The sequence below is a fragment of the Mesoplodon mirus genome, assembly GCF_964341445.2.
Source record: "Mesoplodon mirus genome assembly, chromosome: 6".
Lineage (NCBI taxonomy): Eukaryota > Metazoa > Chordata > Mammalia > Artiodactyla > Ziphiidae > Mesoplodon > Mesoplodon mirus.
The window spans coordinates 589,093-604,286 of NC_138982.1; the positions used below are offsets into that span (position 1 = coordinate 589,093).

At 46.3% G+C, this 15,194-nt stretch overlaps 1 protein-coding gene across 1 annotated transcript in view; it reads left to right on the forward strand.

Annotated features, from left to right (window-relative positions):
- BFSP2 (beaded filament structural protein 2) overlaps positions 1 to 15,194 on the forward strand; it is a gene marked incomplete at both ends in the record, with an annotated part of 69,015 nt that overhangs the window by 35,116 nt on the left and 18,705 nt on the right. Inside the window, 3 exons of the mRNA XM_082625391.1 lie at positions 2,013 to 2,095; positions 8,430 to 8,586; positions 9,568 to 9,729. Coding sequence (XP_082481517.1) covers positions 2,013 to 2,095; positions 8,430 to 8,586; positions 9,568 to 9,729 — 402 coding nt within the window. The remainder of the gene's footprint in view (positions 1 to 2,012; positions 2,096 to 8,429; positions 8,587 to 9,567; positions 9,730 to 15,194) is intronic.

A 15,194-nucleotide genomic window follows, 5' to 3' on the forward strand; every position in this document is an offset into this window, starting at 1 on the left:
CATCCTGAGTCAATATCCCAACCTGCCTCCCCTTGCTGGGGCTCACACTCCAGGAGGCAATATTCCTCTGCTCTGACCACCCAGGGCTGGGTGCCAGACAACAAGGGACCACCCCTATAGCCCAGAGACCATTGAAGTTATTCAAACCAGCCAATCCCAGCTGCTTGCACTGCTGTGCCTGTTCCTTCCCATGAAAACCACAATAAAGCCTTTGCCCACGCTTTCCCCTCGCCCCTTCTGCTTCCTGACCAACCTGATTCGTCTCTGTGTTGCCCTACATGGTATGGCTGCCCCCTCCTCTTGGGAACTGTAAGTAACAAATGGTCTTTGCAATGTCAGTTGTCTCCTGATCTGTTGGCCTCTCCATACCAGAATAAAAACAAAATCCCAGGTACATCTTAAAACATCCTTCTTGGGGGCTTCCAGAAAATGATCTCCAGACCTGGGACAGGGGAAGACCGGGAATAGCTCACCCGTGGTCACACAATTCATTCATGCAGGCATTCACTCAACAGGTGTTGATGGAATGTCCACCACAACCAGAGCTTGGAGACACAGCAATGAACAAGGAGTTGACCCTGGGAAGGGCCACTTCAGCACAGTGGGTTGAGGGCTTTGCTGGGGAAACCGAGGGAGCACAGGCGCAGACCACAAGTCCCATATCTGGGTGGAAGGGATGGTGCTCCCCTGTTCCAGTAGGGTCATCCTGTGTTGTTTGTCCACTTCATTGAATTTCCCACCAGCAACCTCATCTTCTCTCTGCTGCAGCCCTGCCTTGATGCATACTGGGGAGCAGGCAACTGGGGTCTTCCCGTCCCCGTTCTTTCTTATCTTACTCCGGTCTCTGACCTCTGGTGCCAGAAGTCCTTCACCAAGTCGGTGAAGAACTTCCAACTCATTTACTTTCAAGAGCAAAGGACTCATAAGAGCTTAAAACAGTGATTTACAACCTTCTTTTTCTTTCAGTTTTATGTATTTTTATTAAACATAATTTACATATCGTAAAATACACAAATCTTAATGGTACAGCTTAACAAATTGTTACATATTATACATCAATGTAATCACCAGATCCAGATATGGAACATTTTTATCACTCCAGAAAGTTTCCTCAGATTTGCATCCTTATTTTAAAGTAACAGTTAGTTTATCCCCCATCCCAAGCTGAAGATTATCCGAAAGCCAATATGTAAAAAATATATTTATTTTAAAAAGAAGGTTCTCAGATTAAGAAGATGACTATCCTCCCAATCCCCACCTGTGGGGAACCCTGAGGGGTGCTGAGGGCCAAGTTTGAAAAATCATTCTTCTCCATGAAACCCCCGAACTGTATGTACAATATTTATGTACATACATAAACTGTATGTACAATGTTTATGTTCACATGTATGTTCTGAGGGTGGACAGAATTCTAGAGCTGAGCTGTCCAGTTCTGGAGCCACCTGTGGCCACCTGTGGCTATTTAAATGTAAATTAGTTAAGATTAAATAAAAGTAAATGTTCAGTTCTTCAGTTGCCTTTGCTACATTTTGCGTGCTCGGTAGCCACGTGTGGCCACTGTGTTGGACCACACAGTGTAGAACAGTTCCATCACCACCGAAAGTTCTATTGGGTAGTACTGGTCCAGAGATTTCATCAGCTTCCCAAAGGCATCCATGACCAGAAAATGTTAAGAGACACTAAGTCAAGCCAGTGAAAATTCATTTAAGGAGCCAGAAATTTCACTGGAGAGCCGAAAGCTCATCATTGTGACAGAGGCCACAGACAAGTCTGCCTTGAGTAATCTTTTCGCTCCAAAAATCCAACCCTAAAAGCCCTTAGAAGACACTGAGATTTTATGTTTTAGTGTCTATCTCACCCCCTCCTTCTTAGAGAGGGACACTTGAATTCTAAAAACATTTGCCATTAGAAAGTGCTCTCAGTGTCCCAGAGCCTCTGTGCCCAGCGTGAGGCACCATTTGAAGTAGGAAGACATCGCAGTGACCTTGTCCTTTGTTGTGTGGTCGTTCTAGGTGGGCGACGCAGTCCTGGAAAACGCACGGCTCATGCTGCAGACGGAGAATATCCAGGCTGGCGCGGACGACTTCAAGGAGAGGTAACACTCCACAGCCGAGGGCACAGGCCCTCCGTGCCCCAGACTCCTGGGCCACTCGGGTAATGCGGCCCCAGAGTCTGCAGCATGCACCCTAGCCTCATGGAAGGCTGGGTGGGATAACAGCATTCCCAGGAGAATCCAGAGCCAAGAATATCTGGCTCAAACCCTCCTTGTAGACACAAATCAGTTCCAAGGCCTCAGAGATTTTGCCAGTGTCACTTGGCTTAGAGCAGAGGTCTCAAAACCTAGTGTTCATGAGAATCACCTGAGAGACTGATAGGAAATGCAGCTTGCTGTGCCCACCCTCAGAGTTTCAGATTCAACAGGCCTCAGGCGGGACCTAAAACTTACATTTCTAACCAGTTCCCAATGATGCTGATCCTGTTGGTCCTGGGACCAAATTTTGAGAACTACTGGTTTGGAGCAATGCTTCTCAATCCTGGCTGCATGTGAGAATTACCTGGGCCCTTCAACTGCCAGCGCACAAGCCCCACAGACATTGGTGGGGGTGGGTCCCGGCCTCTGTATTTTTAAAGTTCACCAGGCTTTCTTATGTCCATCCAGCCTTGAGAGCCACCTCTTTGGAGTCTAATAGTGTTTCCTATAATGTGGCTGATGAAGATCAACTTAAGCGGTATAAAGATAAACGTTTTAATTTTAATAGTCATGTAGTTACTTATTTATAAATTTATCTATTTATTTATTTATTTTTGGCGCACTGGGTCTTTGTTGCTGCACACAGGCTTTCTCTAGTTGTAGTGAGCAGGAACTACTCTTTGTTGCAGTGCACAGGCTTCTTATTGTGGTGGCTTCTGTTGTTCCGGAGCACAGGCTCTAGGCGCATGGGCTTCAGTAGTTGTGGCACAAGGGCTCAGTAGTTGTGGCACACAGGCTTAGTTGCTCTGCGGCATGTGGGATCTTCCTAGACGGGGAATCGAACCCGTGTCCCCTGCATCGGCAGGCAGATTCTTAACCACTGTGCCACCAGGGAAGTCCCAGTCATATATTTTTTAATTATTATTATTTTTTTGCGGTATGCGGGCCTCTCACTGTTGTGGCCTCTCCCGTTGCGGAGCACAGGCTCCGGACGCGCAGGCTCAGCGGCCATGGCTCACGGGCCCAGCCACTCTGTGGCATGTGGGATCTCCCCGGACCGGGGCACGAACCCGTGTCCCCTGCATCGGCAGGCGGACTCCCAACCACTGCGCCACCAGGGAAGCCCCATATATTTATTTTTATAGTTACCTTCTGTTTATGGCCCATGAAATTGTTTTTCCACTACAGTGCTACCATTTATAGTGGCAATTTAAAATTTACTTAATATAAAGAGCTTTTAAAGTGTATTGATTTAAGATTTGCTCTTTAAGTACATGAATTTAAGTAACAACATAAAGTAAATAATGATACAGAAGATACCCAGTTAGTGCAAACTCGTGTAAGTGAGCGGGGTTTGCAAAACACCGGCCTAACGGAGAAGCAAAGGGAAGATGCCCCTTATGGATGAACACAGTGATTTTGAGAATATCTGGAGGGGAAGGTGTCCTGGGAGTTGAGCAAATGGGCGGATAATGGGATTGTTATTCTCTAAATTAGCAAAGATGAAGAGAAAGGCATATAGTTAGGAGTCTATGGGGAAGACCATGATTCCATGGCCATTCTTATCTTAGGAATAAGAAGGGTGCTGTGATGAAACAGGGAATGTCCACCATCTCCTCAGATCCCCAGTCACTTCCTTTCTTTAAGACCAAGCTTACCCACCTGCTAAAAGGCCTCCTTTCATGCCACTCTGGAGTCAAGGAGACTCCCAACCAACCAGGGCTGCCGTCTTGCTCAGCACTGGTAGCCAAGGTCAGAGGTGCACAAAGAAGTGCAGCCATCATCCAGCCACTGACAACTCTCTGCATGGTAAAGACAGATGCCAACTGGGACTTCGCTGGTGGTCCAGTGGTTAAGACTCCACACTCCCAGTGCAGGGGGCCCAGGTTCTATCCCTGGTCAGGGAACTAGAGCCCGCATGCTGCAACTAAAAGATCCCGCATGCCACAACTAAAAAGATCCCTCATGCCACAACTAAAAAAGATCTTGCATGCTGCAACTAAAGATCCCATGTGCCACAACTAAGACCTAGCACAGCCAAATAGATAAATAAATATTAAAAAAAAAAGATGCCAATAGACATTGAACTATTCACACTAAATTTAAGGTAGAATTTAATTAAGTGTGATAAAGGTAGCATCTGACTGAAATGTTTTTCACTCATTCATTCATTTATTCCTTTTGGCATGAATTCATTCATTCATTTGTTTATTCATTCATACATACCTTTGTCCTGCCATTCAACAGAGTAGAATGTAAACTCACCGAAAGCAGGGGCTTGGTCTATTTTGTGCCCCAGTGTATCACCAGCACCTAAAAGAGTGCCAGCACAAGATAGATGCTCAGAAAATATTTATCGAGGGCTTCCCTGGTGGCGCAGTGGTTGAGAGTCCACCTGCCGATGCAGGGGACACGGGTTCGTGCCCCGGTCCGGGAAGATCCCACATGCCGCAGAGCAGCTGGGCCCGTGAGCCATGGCCCCTGAGCCTGCGTGTCCGGAGCCTGTGCTCCGCAATGGGAGAGGCCACAACAGTGAGAGGCCACGTACCACAAAAAAAAAAAAATGATCGAATGAGTGAATGAATGAATTCAACAAATGTTTGAATGTCTGCTTTGTGCCAGGCTCCTTGCCAGGTACTGAGAGTGAAGTGAATCAGGCATGGTTCCTGACCTCAGTGAGCCCACAGGTTAGTGGCAAAGACAGAGGGTGAACAGACAGTGATTACTGAGCAGATGTGCCATCACTGAGATGAGCCCAGATGAGGGGGGTCACTTAGCCTGGTTAGGGAGTGTTGACAAGAGATGATGCCTGATTTGGGTCCTAAACGCATGTAGAAGTTGAACAGGCAAATAAAGTAGGCATGACTTTCCAGGCAGAGGGCACAGCGTGTGCAAAGGCAGGAGGACATTAGAAGACATGGTGCGTTAGTGGAATCCCAAGCCCCCCAGGATAACTGGGGCATATAGAGTGCATGAAGGGGACACAGATCCTGGAGGACCGTGCCAGCCATTCCAGAGGGCTTGAAATTATCTGAGGGCAGAGGAGACCCATAGAAGGGGTTCGAGCAGTGGCTCATCATGACCAGATTTAGCTTTAAAGGAAGCTTTGAAGGGTGGAGAGGACAGGCAGGCCAATGAGCAGGAAACAATGGGAGTGAAGGGTTTGGACTGACAGAGGCAAGGTCTGGATTGGGAAGTAAGCTGAGATCGGATTCTTGCGGATGACACTGAAGGCGTCTGAGCAGAGGAGTGACTCCATGTGGTTAAGGAGAGTCACTCTGAGGGCGGTGCTGTGGTCCTGGGAAGACAACGAGGGGCATAGTTCAGGGCCTGCCTGGGATGGTAGCAACGGGCAGACTTGAGGGGTGGGTTAAAGAACTAACCGGCTGGATTTGAAAATTATCTACATAGATAGCCTGAAAAGAGAAGGTTAAAGGCAAGTTCCAGACTTTGAACCTGGGTGATATAGAAGGTGATTCTTTGAATGAAATAGAAAATTGGGGAGGGAACTTTTACCTAAAATTCAGGGTTTGATAATAAGTTTGGTTTTGAGGAAGCTGAGTAGAGCTGATGGTGGAGCAGCCAAGCAGAAATGATGGGATACCATAAACAATGTTGTGTTACAGTGGCCTGCAGGTCAAGGCAAGACAGCTCTGGGTGTCATGAGCACCCAGGGGTTCTAACCGAAGCACCATTCAAAATGGGGTAGTGAAAAAAATGCTCAAAGTGTAACAGCAGCCTTGGGGGATATCACAGAGTTATCCCTCAGAGGACTGCCAAGAAAGCGGTCTGTAGGAGACCAGAACCTCCAGTCATGCTGAATGGATCATGTGCCGAAAGGGACCAGGCTCCCTGGAGAGGTGAGCAAAATAGGACTCCAGAAGCATGTGGGGGATTCTTCCAGCTTGGGTCAAAAGAGACTAATCCCCGTTGTATGAGTGGGTTTCCATTTTCAGCTGGAAGGATAGGACTTGTTTCCAAAAGAACTAAATGTTAATGAGAACACAATCCTTCAAAAAGAATAAATTTGGGTAGAAAATCTAATTCCACATATAAAGCACAGAAAAACGCTTCAGAAACCAGCCCCCAAGTGATGATTCAAATGTACAGGTCCAACTCCGAGGGAAGTCTCTGGTGGTATGCCACAGGACTCTGTTTTTTTAACTGCAAGGTGCTTGAAAGCAGGCGTGGCAAAATGGCAGATGAGACAAAGCCAGTTGGGGTGGTGAAGGGTAGAATGACAGGATCACGATTCTGATCCCATACATTGGAACAATGGACCAATGACATGGAAAGAGGATAAACATAAGCTCCGATTCCTGGGTTCAAATACCAGTTGCACCCAGGAGGACAGGGAAATTGGGTTGAAAGTAGCCTTTGTGAAAAATGTTCAGGACGTCTACTTGGCAGGAGACTCAATATTAGTTAGCAGCAAAAACAGCTAATCAAAATGAAATGAACAAACATACAAACAAACAAAACCCACAATACAAATCTTAGGATCCGTGATGAATAGAATTAAAGGGTTTAAACAAAGGAGCAGACAGTCCCACAAGACTATCTGAAGTAATCAGGTAACATCTGGAGTTTTGCATTTCTTTCTCTGTATCACATTTTAAGAAGGACACAGACCAATTGGAGCATTTCAAGTCGTTCCAAAAATATATCTTAAACCTGCTGCTGCAAAAACAAAAATGAAAAGGTCATAGTCCCTGCCCTCAATAATGACAAATATGGGGCCTCCCTGGTGGCGCAGTGGTTGAGAGTCCGCCTGCCGATGCAGGGGATACGGGTTCGTGCCCCGGTCTGGGAGGATCCCATATGCCGCGGAGCGGCTGGGCCCGTGAGCCATGGCCGCTGAGCCTGCGCGTCCGGAGCCTGTGCTCCGCAACGGGAGAGGCCACAACAGTGAGAGGCCCGCGTACCGAAGAAAAAAAAAAAAATAATGACAAATATGAAAACCCATTTGCATGAAAAATGGAGGAAGGAAGTAGGAATGCTTAACCTGAGTACAAAAAGTCTCGGAGGGGTGTAGGGGATGGAGATGGGGGACAAGAGAGTGACATAAGAGAGTGTCTCCAAATATTTGTAGGACTGCCAGCGGAAAGGTTAGACTGACTTTGGGTGTCCAGTGGGTGGAACTCAGACTCTTTCAGGAATAGAGACTAAAGCTCTTGAAGGAAGCAATTTGCAATAGTTAGAGCTGTCCAAAAATGGCATGATGGCCTTGGGAGATGATGCGGTCCCCGTTGCTGGAAGTATTGAAGCAGAGCCTGCGTGATCACCTATCAAAAATGCCATCAGGGGATTGTCACCAGGCAGGAGTTTGGATAGTTGAACACGGAAATCCTTTAAAATTCTAAGACCTTAAGAGGCTTTCTGAAATGAGAGGTGTGAGATTTCTCCCTTCTGTGGATGGATGAAGGTAAGGTGTGAAATTTGGCTGAGTGGAAGGCCATGGAAGAAAGGAGTGCCACTGGGAGAAACTGCCAGAGATGTTGGGTAGTTTCAGACTTGTGTCTGCGTGTATATGTGTGCCTGTGTGTTTCTGCATATTTCGCATGCAAATCCAGGTTTCTGGTTTCTCAAGAGAAGGGCGTACCCCTTCCCACGCAGCAGTGATGGGGAGGGCTGTGCAGCAGCGCCCCTTTAGGTGAAGCATGTGCTATCCTACACCTGTCAATCCCCACCTCTTGCTGTTGCCCAGACCTGGCCCTCATCCCTCATCTACATTCCCCACTTGGTCCCTGAAGGCATTTGGGTTTGCAGCCACGGTCCTGAAATTTTACCTGGGCTTTTTGGGAGAGGAACCATGCATGTTCTTCATTTGGGGATCACCAGCACACAGCCTGGGACTTAGCAGATTCTCAGTGATGTTCGTTAAAGGATTCCCGGGTGAAAAGGATGTCAGATCAGCATAATGATGACAGCACTGGTCCCTTACCTGGATCTGGCCTCTTGGAGAAGCTTTCCCTAGAGCTCTATGCTTCCAGTGCCCCATGAGGATGGCACCTAATTCATCCAGGTGCCCTGTTATCAGAAGTTGGCTGCAATCGCTTTCATTTTAATAAATCAACAGGCAGCAATTGCATTAACAGTGTCCTCAAACTCATTGGAACAGTGACTTTTAACATTCATTGCCTGAGTATCCCATAATTGGTCTGTTGGTCACATTTATAATCTGATTATTTTTCTCTGGGGTCACCCAGCTCTGCTGATTGAGTGCCTTTACCTACAGATATGAAAATGAGCAGCCGTTTCGAAAGGCGGCGGAAGAGGAAATTAACTCTCTGTATAAAGTCATTGATGAAGCGAATTCGACAAAAAAGGATCTGGAGAGTCAAATAGAAAGCCTGAAAGAAGAACATGGCTTTCTGTCAAGGAGCTATGAAGAGGTAGGAGGGGGCCCTCACCTGTCGGGCTGAGCTTCACAACACAGGTGACGCTGCGCGTCGCTTGCCCAGGGCTGCAGGCACAATGCCAGGACAATATTTCCAGCTTCTTGTAGTGGGTGCGGTTACCCTGAGTTTCAAACTCAACTGGCTTCAGGGACCAGGCCGGTACTTCAATGGGGAGGCAGCCGGTCCAAGCAGTCGTGAGTGATGGAACGTGTGTTGAGTGGAAGGGAGCATCCCCTGAGCTTTCTAGTTCACACTGTTTTTTCAACACTGCACTGGGCAAACAAAATAACTCCGAGAGTAGACCCAGGCTGTGGTTTAGTCACACTCAATGAAATTCGGTCAGATCGTTGAGTGACAGGACTGAAGGGGACCGCCTGTAGTGATGTCCAGTGTCCTGCAGAACTGCAGTGATTCTAAACAACCTCACACCGGTCAAGACCCAAACATCCAAGATCCAAAAAGTGCTTGCAGTTGGAAAAAGTCAAAACCCATTTAACCATGTTCACATTGGGAAGTTCCTTCTTTTGTCCAGCTGTAAGCTAACCAGGAATCAATAAGCCCACTTCCTCCTGTCCTTAGCTCCATAGTTTGTCACCACTCTCCAAAGGTAACGTTTTAAAAACTCGGCAGTTATCTTTAAATCTCTTTCCGCCTCCTCTGACTTTATGAAATTCATAAATTTCATCTTGCTGTTATTGCTTACTCTGTGTTGTTATTTATTTATTTTGATCTTTGCTTTGGGTGGGCATGGCTTTGTGAAGAGTAGCCTAAGAAATGCATCCTGGGGAAAAGAGAATATAGCGCCCATGCTGGGAAGAGGACCAGGGACTTTGCCCGTCTTTGTGAAGCCCCATGTCTGGCAGCAGCAAAATGAGAAGCAAAGTATTGCCCACGGAGCTGGGCTTCGGCTGGCTGGAATTCCGTGTCTTTTCTTTCTCCTCTGGAACTCACTGAGGTATATGTTGTCACTTTCAGGATGTGAAAATGCTATACAAACAGCTGGCAGGGTCTGAGCTGGAACAATTGGATGTTCCCATTGGCACTGGGCTGGATGACATCCTTGAGACGATCAGAATTCACTGGGAGAGAGATGTCGAAAAGAAGTGGGCGGAAGCGGGAGCCTTGCTCCAAGCTAAGGTAAGAGGCAGGACCAGCACCCTCCCTCTGCCCTGTGCAGAAGGAGGCCAAGCAGAGGTGAGCAGCAGCCAACATGCAAAAGAAGAAAAGCAACCATTTCAATCTCGTTAGACAGAAAAGAAATGCAATTTAAAGCAAAGCTTTTGGTTTACCTGTCTAAATGCAGAAAAAGTTTTAAATGGTAATACTCAGTGCTGGCAAGCCTGTGGAGATGTGGGTGATCTCCTGAGCTGTTGGGGAGCACAAATCCATGTGACGTCTTTGAGGAAGGGATTTGATGACATGTACCAAGAATCATAAAATGCTCCTGCCTACCACTTGAATAATCTAGACCCCATCCTAAAGATATAACTGAAAATACAGGTAAAGTGTACATCCAAATAGACCCACTGAAGCCTTCATTATTATAAGGGTGAAAAAAATTGGGAAGAAAACCAGATAAATATTTAATAACAGGAGAAAGACTAAGCCACAACCTAACCATGCAATAAAATATCAAGCAGTTATTAGAAATGATATTTATGAAGCATTTATAGCAATATGGGAACTGCTCAGGCAATAAGGTAAAATGGGGAGAAAAAAGAGAATACAGATTGGTATGTACCAGGGGTCAGCAAACTTGTTCTGTAAAGGACAAGATAGTAAATATTGAGGCTTCCTGGGCAAGATGGTCTCTGTTGCAATACTCAGCTCTGCCACTGTGGTGTGAAAGCAGCTGCGGACAGAAGGTAACCAGTGAGCATGGCTGTGTTCCAATAAAACTTTATTTACAGAAACAGGAGGTGGTCTGGATTTGACCTTCAGGCTGCAGTTGCCAACCCCTGCTATACACAGTAGGTAAAGCATTCAAACAAAGAAACTAGGCATCAAGAAAAGGTCAGAACACGGTTTATTGTACTTCAATTATACCTTAATAAAGCTGTGAAGAAAAGGTCTCCCTTAAAAAAAAATCAGAAAGAAAACTCTAAACTGTAAAGGTATTAGCATTAGCAGTGGTTGTCTTTAAGTGTGGGACCCATTTCATGTTGTGATGTTTTTTCTTTCTTGCTTCCGAGTTTTTCTTAAGTTTTCTTAAAGTAGTATGAATATAGTCATGGGGGGAAAGCATCTTTTATTAAACCTCATAAATAAGAAAGGAATTAACCAGAAAATAGAATGCACAGGGTTTGTCCTCCCCTTCCCCTTCTCCCACCCATACATGATTCTGGAATTCTGAGGCAGAGGATTGAAAGAGCAGAATAGGAAAGAAAGCATGAAGGAAGTGGGAAAAATAAAGTAGAATTTGAAAGAAGGCAAGAGGGCTGCTCCTGATTTCTCGGGGACCACTGAGTGGGTCTCAATCCTGACTGCACAACAACATTATTTCAGTGCACTTTCAGAAACACCCAGGCCCAAGACCAATTAAATCAGAAGGAGGGGAGGGACTTCATGGTTTTTAAGCTCACTGATGATTCTAATACACAGTCAAGTTTGGGAACCACAAGAGTTGATAAAAAACTCCCAAAAGAAAACCGGAGGACCTTTTCTGCTCTTTCTTCTCCCAGCCCTCCTCAACCCCTGCCCCCCAAGTATCAACAGGAAACTTCCCCGCAGGGTCTTCACAAGTCTGGATCCCCCAGTGTTCTCCAGCCCAGAAAACATCTTCCACTCCCCAATGCTCCACCCCTTACCCCTTCTCAAAAGCTCTTCTTTCTAACCTTCAAATCCTTGGGCCAGGTCACTACAAACAATTTCCACGGTAAATAGTGCCTAGTCACTCCATGAAATACAACCCCCATAACCAGTGAGAGGCAAAACCACACAAAGAGAAAGTGAAACCAAAGCATATATATGGTTTGGGTCCATTGCTTCTTAGGGGACTCATGAATATTTATAATTAATGACCCTAGAGACCATCAGTCCCATTCCCTCATTTTAGAGGTGAGGAAACTGAGACCCAGCGAGGGCAGTTGATGTCCTGGAGTTGCACGGCTGGTTGGAACACCACGGTTCAGCTCTCCTGGCTCCTGACCCGGGATTGTTTTCTCTGCGTTAGGCTGTCACTTCTCCTTGGCTCCGCTTCCAAAATCACAGTGGCCCAGGGATTTGCAGACTTGTTTCTGCCCCAACCCTCCTGGGGTCTACACCACACCATAGTGATGATCTTTTGGGAAAGGGTGGAGGGGTATTGTAATTAACAGAAATTAATCCTGCATAGTGTGAAAAAGAAAAAAAAAACTTCATTATTATTCACCCCTCACCCTCTTGAGAACCATCACCAGCCCAACAGTCATTCAAACATTAATTCTGAACAGATTCATTAGTGTTTTTTTAATAGAGTAATCTGAAAGCTACATCTCAGAGAAAACAGACAGTACTTGTTTCAGTTTGGCCATACTCCCTGGGCCTCTTGCAGAGAGGAAGAGCTCAGAAAATATTTGCAGAATGAGTGAATTCCTCTAATCATCAACAGAGATCAGAACTGACAGCCAGAAGTCCTCCAATAAATAGTTTTGTCAACTGCCGTCATGCCCTCGGGGGCTGACTTTTGTCCAGCCTAAACATCGTTTCTTGGCTGCGAAGCGCAAATGTGAAATGGTTTAGCACACACTGCTTTCTAAACATTCTGCAGACAGAATACAGACATGTATTTAATTACCTCTCAGCTTGGAGAGGCTAAAAATTAATTGACACGATTAAGTTGTCTTCATTTAAGTTCCTCCAGAAACTGATCCTGAGACAAATATTGAAGTGTAGGTGGTTTCTTTGGAAGTTGCGGGAAGCAGAGAAGCAAACAAAGAACACGTTATCCAACTAGCTCCCACTGGGGGAGACTGGAGCATCCCCATGGGTGCCTGGGGAACAATACAGAATACAGGAGAGGAGAGAGGTGAGGAAGCTGGGGTAGTAATACCCTCTCCCCTCAGTCATCTGCCATCTGCTAGCAGAGTGACCTTTCAAAGACTTCAGAGAGAGCTCCCAGGGAGAGGTGCAGAATCTGACAGTGGGAAGGAAGCTGGGGATAACTAACATGTAATGGCCCAAGGAGTCAAGGTGGATGTTGTCAGCATCTGCTATCACTTTCCTGCCAACTCTTTTTATTCCTTAATCAGTAAAAGCTTATAACACTAGGTTCTCTCCAGCCACGGTGTTATAGATGTCAGGAACCTCAGTGGTCCAGTCTTTGGAGCTTCTCAGGTTGCATGATTCAGTGACTGGGGGATCACGTTGGTCCAGAGAATTTCCAGAGTGTTTTAAAGTCTGGCCCTTCCTTTTCTGTTTGATGTGATTACCCAACTCAGGGTATTTGGGGATCCTTCGAGAACCTCCAACAGCATGCCATACCACCCTCCACACCTCCTCCTGGCTAACCATGGAACACACTTCTCAGTCTGCAACTGACACACCTTAAAAAGACCACCTTGGGGAATACTGAAGGGTCACTCTTATTCACCTGTTTCCTGGATTCATGTGCTGAGACATTTCCACTCTGTAGAGCGACAAAAAAAAAAGAGAGAGCCCTGAGTGCACGTATGCTGTACACTGACGTTGGCTAGATTAAGATGTCTCAGTGCCCTTGCTTCCTAAAACTTGCGGAACTTATGGATACATCGAAATCGTCTGTCAGTCATTGTTACGAGACCTAGAATTAAAAAATAAAACTGATAACCATGTGAGGCCATTTGTGCTGGCTAGACAGACCTCTGACATCCTTTCTGCTCATTCAATTCTCACAACAGCCTCAAAAGCAGGAACTCTTGTTGTTCCCATTTCACAGATGTGTTTTCTGCTACCAGGAAGGAAGGAAGGGAGGGAAGCTTCCCTGCAGCGAGGCTGTTTCTACTAAGTTTTTTTTTCACAAATGCAAGCATTTCAAGCATCATATCATCAACAGTAAAATGAAGTTCCAGGTAGCCAAAAAGACACTTTCAAAAATATTATGCAGTTGGGCTTCCCTGGTGACGCAGTGGTTGAGAGTCCGCCTGCCAATGCAGGGGACACGGGTTCGTGCCCCGGTCCGGGAGGATCCCACATGCCGCGGAGCAGCTGGGCCCGTGAGCCATGGCCGCTGAGCCTGCGCGTCCGGAGCCTGTGCTCCGCAACGGGAGAGGCCACAACAGTGAGAGGCCTGCGTACCACACACACACACACACACACACACACACAAAATATATATATATATATATATATAAAAAATGCAGTTATAGTCTTTCATGTCCATGTCAGTCCATCATGATACATATAATCCCATGTTTCTTCCAAATGACCTTTTCCTTACGGTGTGCGGTCCTCCTGGAAACGGGGCCACCCTGAAGGCTAAGGGCTCCCAAAGTTTCAGAATCAGGCTGCTTAGGGTTCGAAAGGTTGACCTACCCCACTTCAGTTTCCCCTTGATGGGATTGGAGGCCCTCCCCTCAATTCCCAGAAGCCAAATCTCTGTCCCTTGTTCACTGCAGCTGGGTGACATGCACAGTAACCAAAGGCTTATTCAGTCACCAGCGTGAGCTGGAGGCGGGTGGCTGGCAGCTCCTAGGAGCCCCTCGGGGCCAGGAACTCCACAACAAATAGATCTCTCCCTGCTCCCTGCCCTGACAGCAGGTCACACTTGCCTCAGATCAGTTTAAGGTATTTGTGGTCAGAAACTTATCTGAGCTGTAAGCATCATGCCTCAAACAGTCAGGATGACAGATTGTGGAGATGGTTAAGAATGAAGAGAGGTGAAGAGATGGAAAGGAACTGCGAGGTTTCTGGTTGTTGATAGTCTTAGAGCTGCAGGAGGCACCAGACAGTGCCCTCTAATGGAAATCTCTGCAGTGATGGGGCTGTTCTGTAATCTGTGCAGAGTCCAGTGTGGCAGCTCAGCCACGTGTGGTTACTGAGTGCTTGAAATGTGCCTGATACAGCTGAGAAACTGAATTCTTAATGTTATTTAATGTTTATGACTTCTTACATAAATATCTACATGTGGCTAGTGGCTACCATACTGTATAGCATAGGTCTAGATCTACCCATGAGAGACTAGAAGACTTGGGTAACATGTCACCATGTCATCCGTATTCACAAACAATAACTTGCTCTGTGAGGGCAAGTATTTTATACAGGATGCTGTGTGTATGCCTTTTCTTTGCTTGCTTTTACCAAGAAGATTCAGTATTTTCTAGGATATATGAAATTAGATTAAATGGATTTCTGGCACTCAACTGTCCCTTGCTCTAGTCTCCAAGACAGCCTAATGTGGTCCTGCCATGACAGCCAACTGGGAGAGTTCCTTTGAGAGCGCAGAACGCTGAGAGCATCTGTAATCTAGGGGTCCCTGTGTGCTGATGAATTGGCTATAATCTCAATGGCTCTTCTGTGAAATAAGCACTGGCTTATTCCTCCTGGTGCGCTCACAGCAAGCACTGAAGATGAGTCACCTAGCATTTCTAAACCTCAAAATACGTCACAGAGCAAGTTTTGCAAAAGGGCCTCAGCTTGCTTTTATT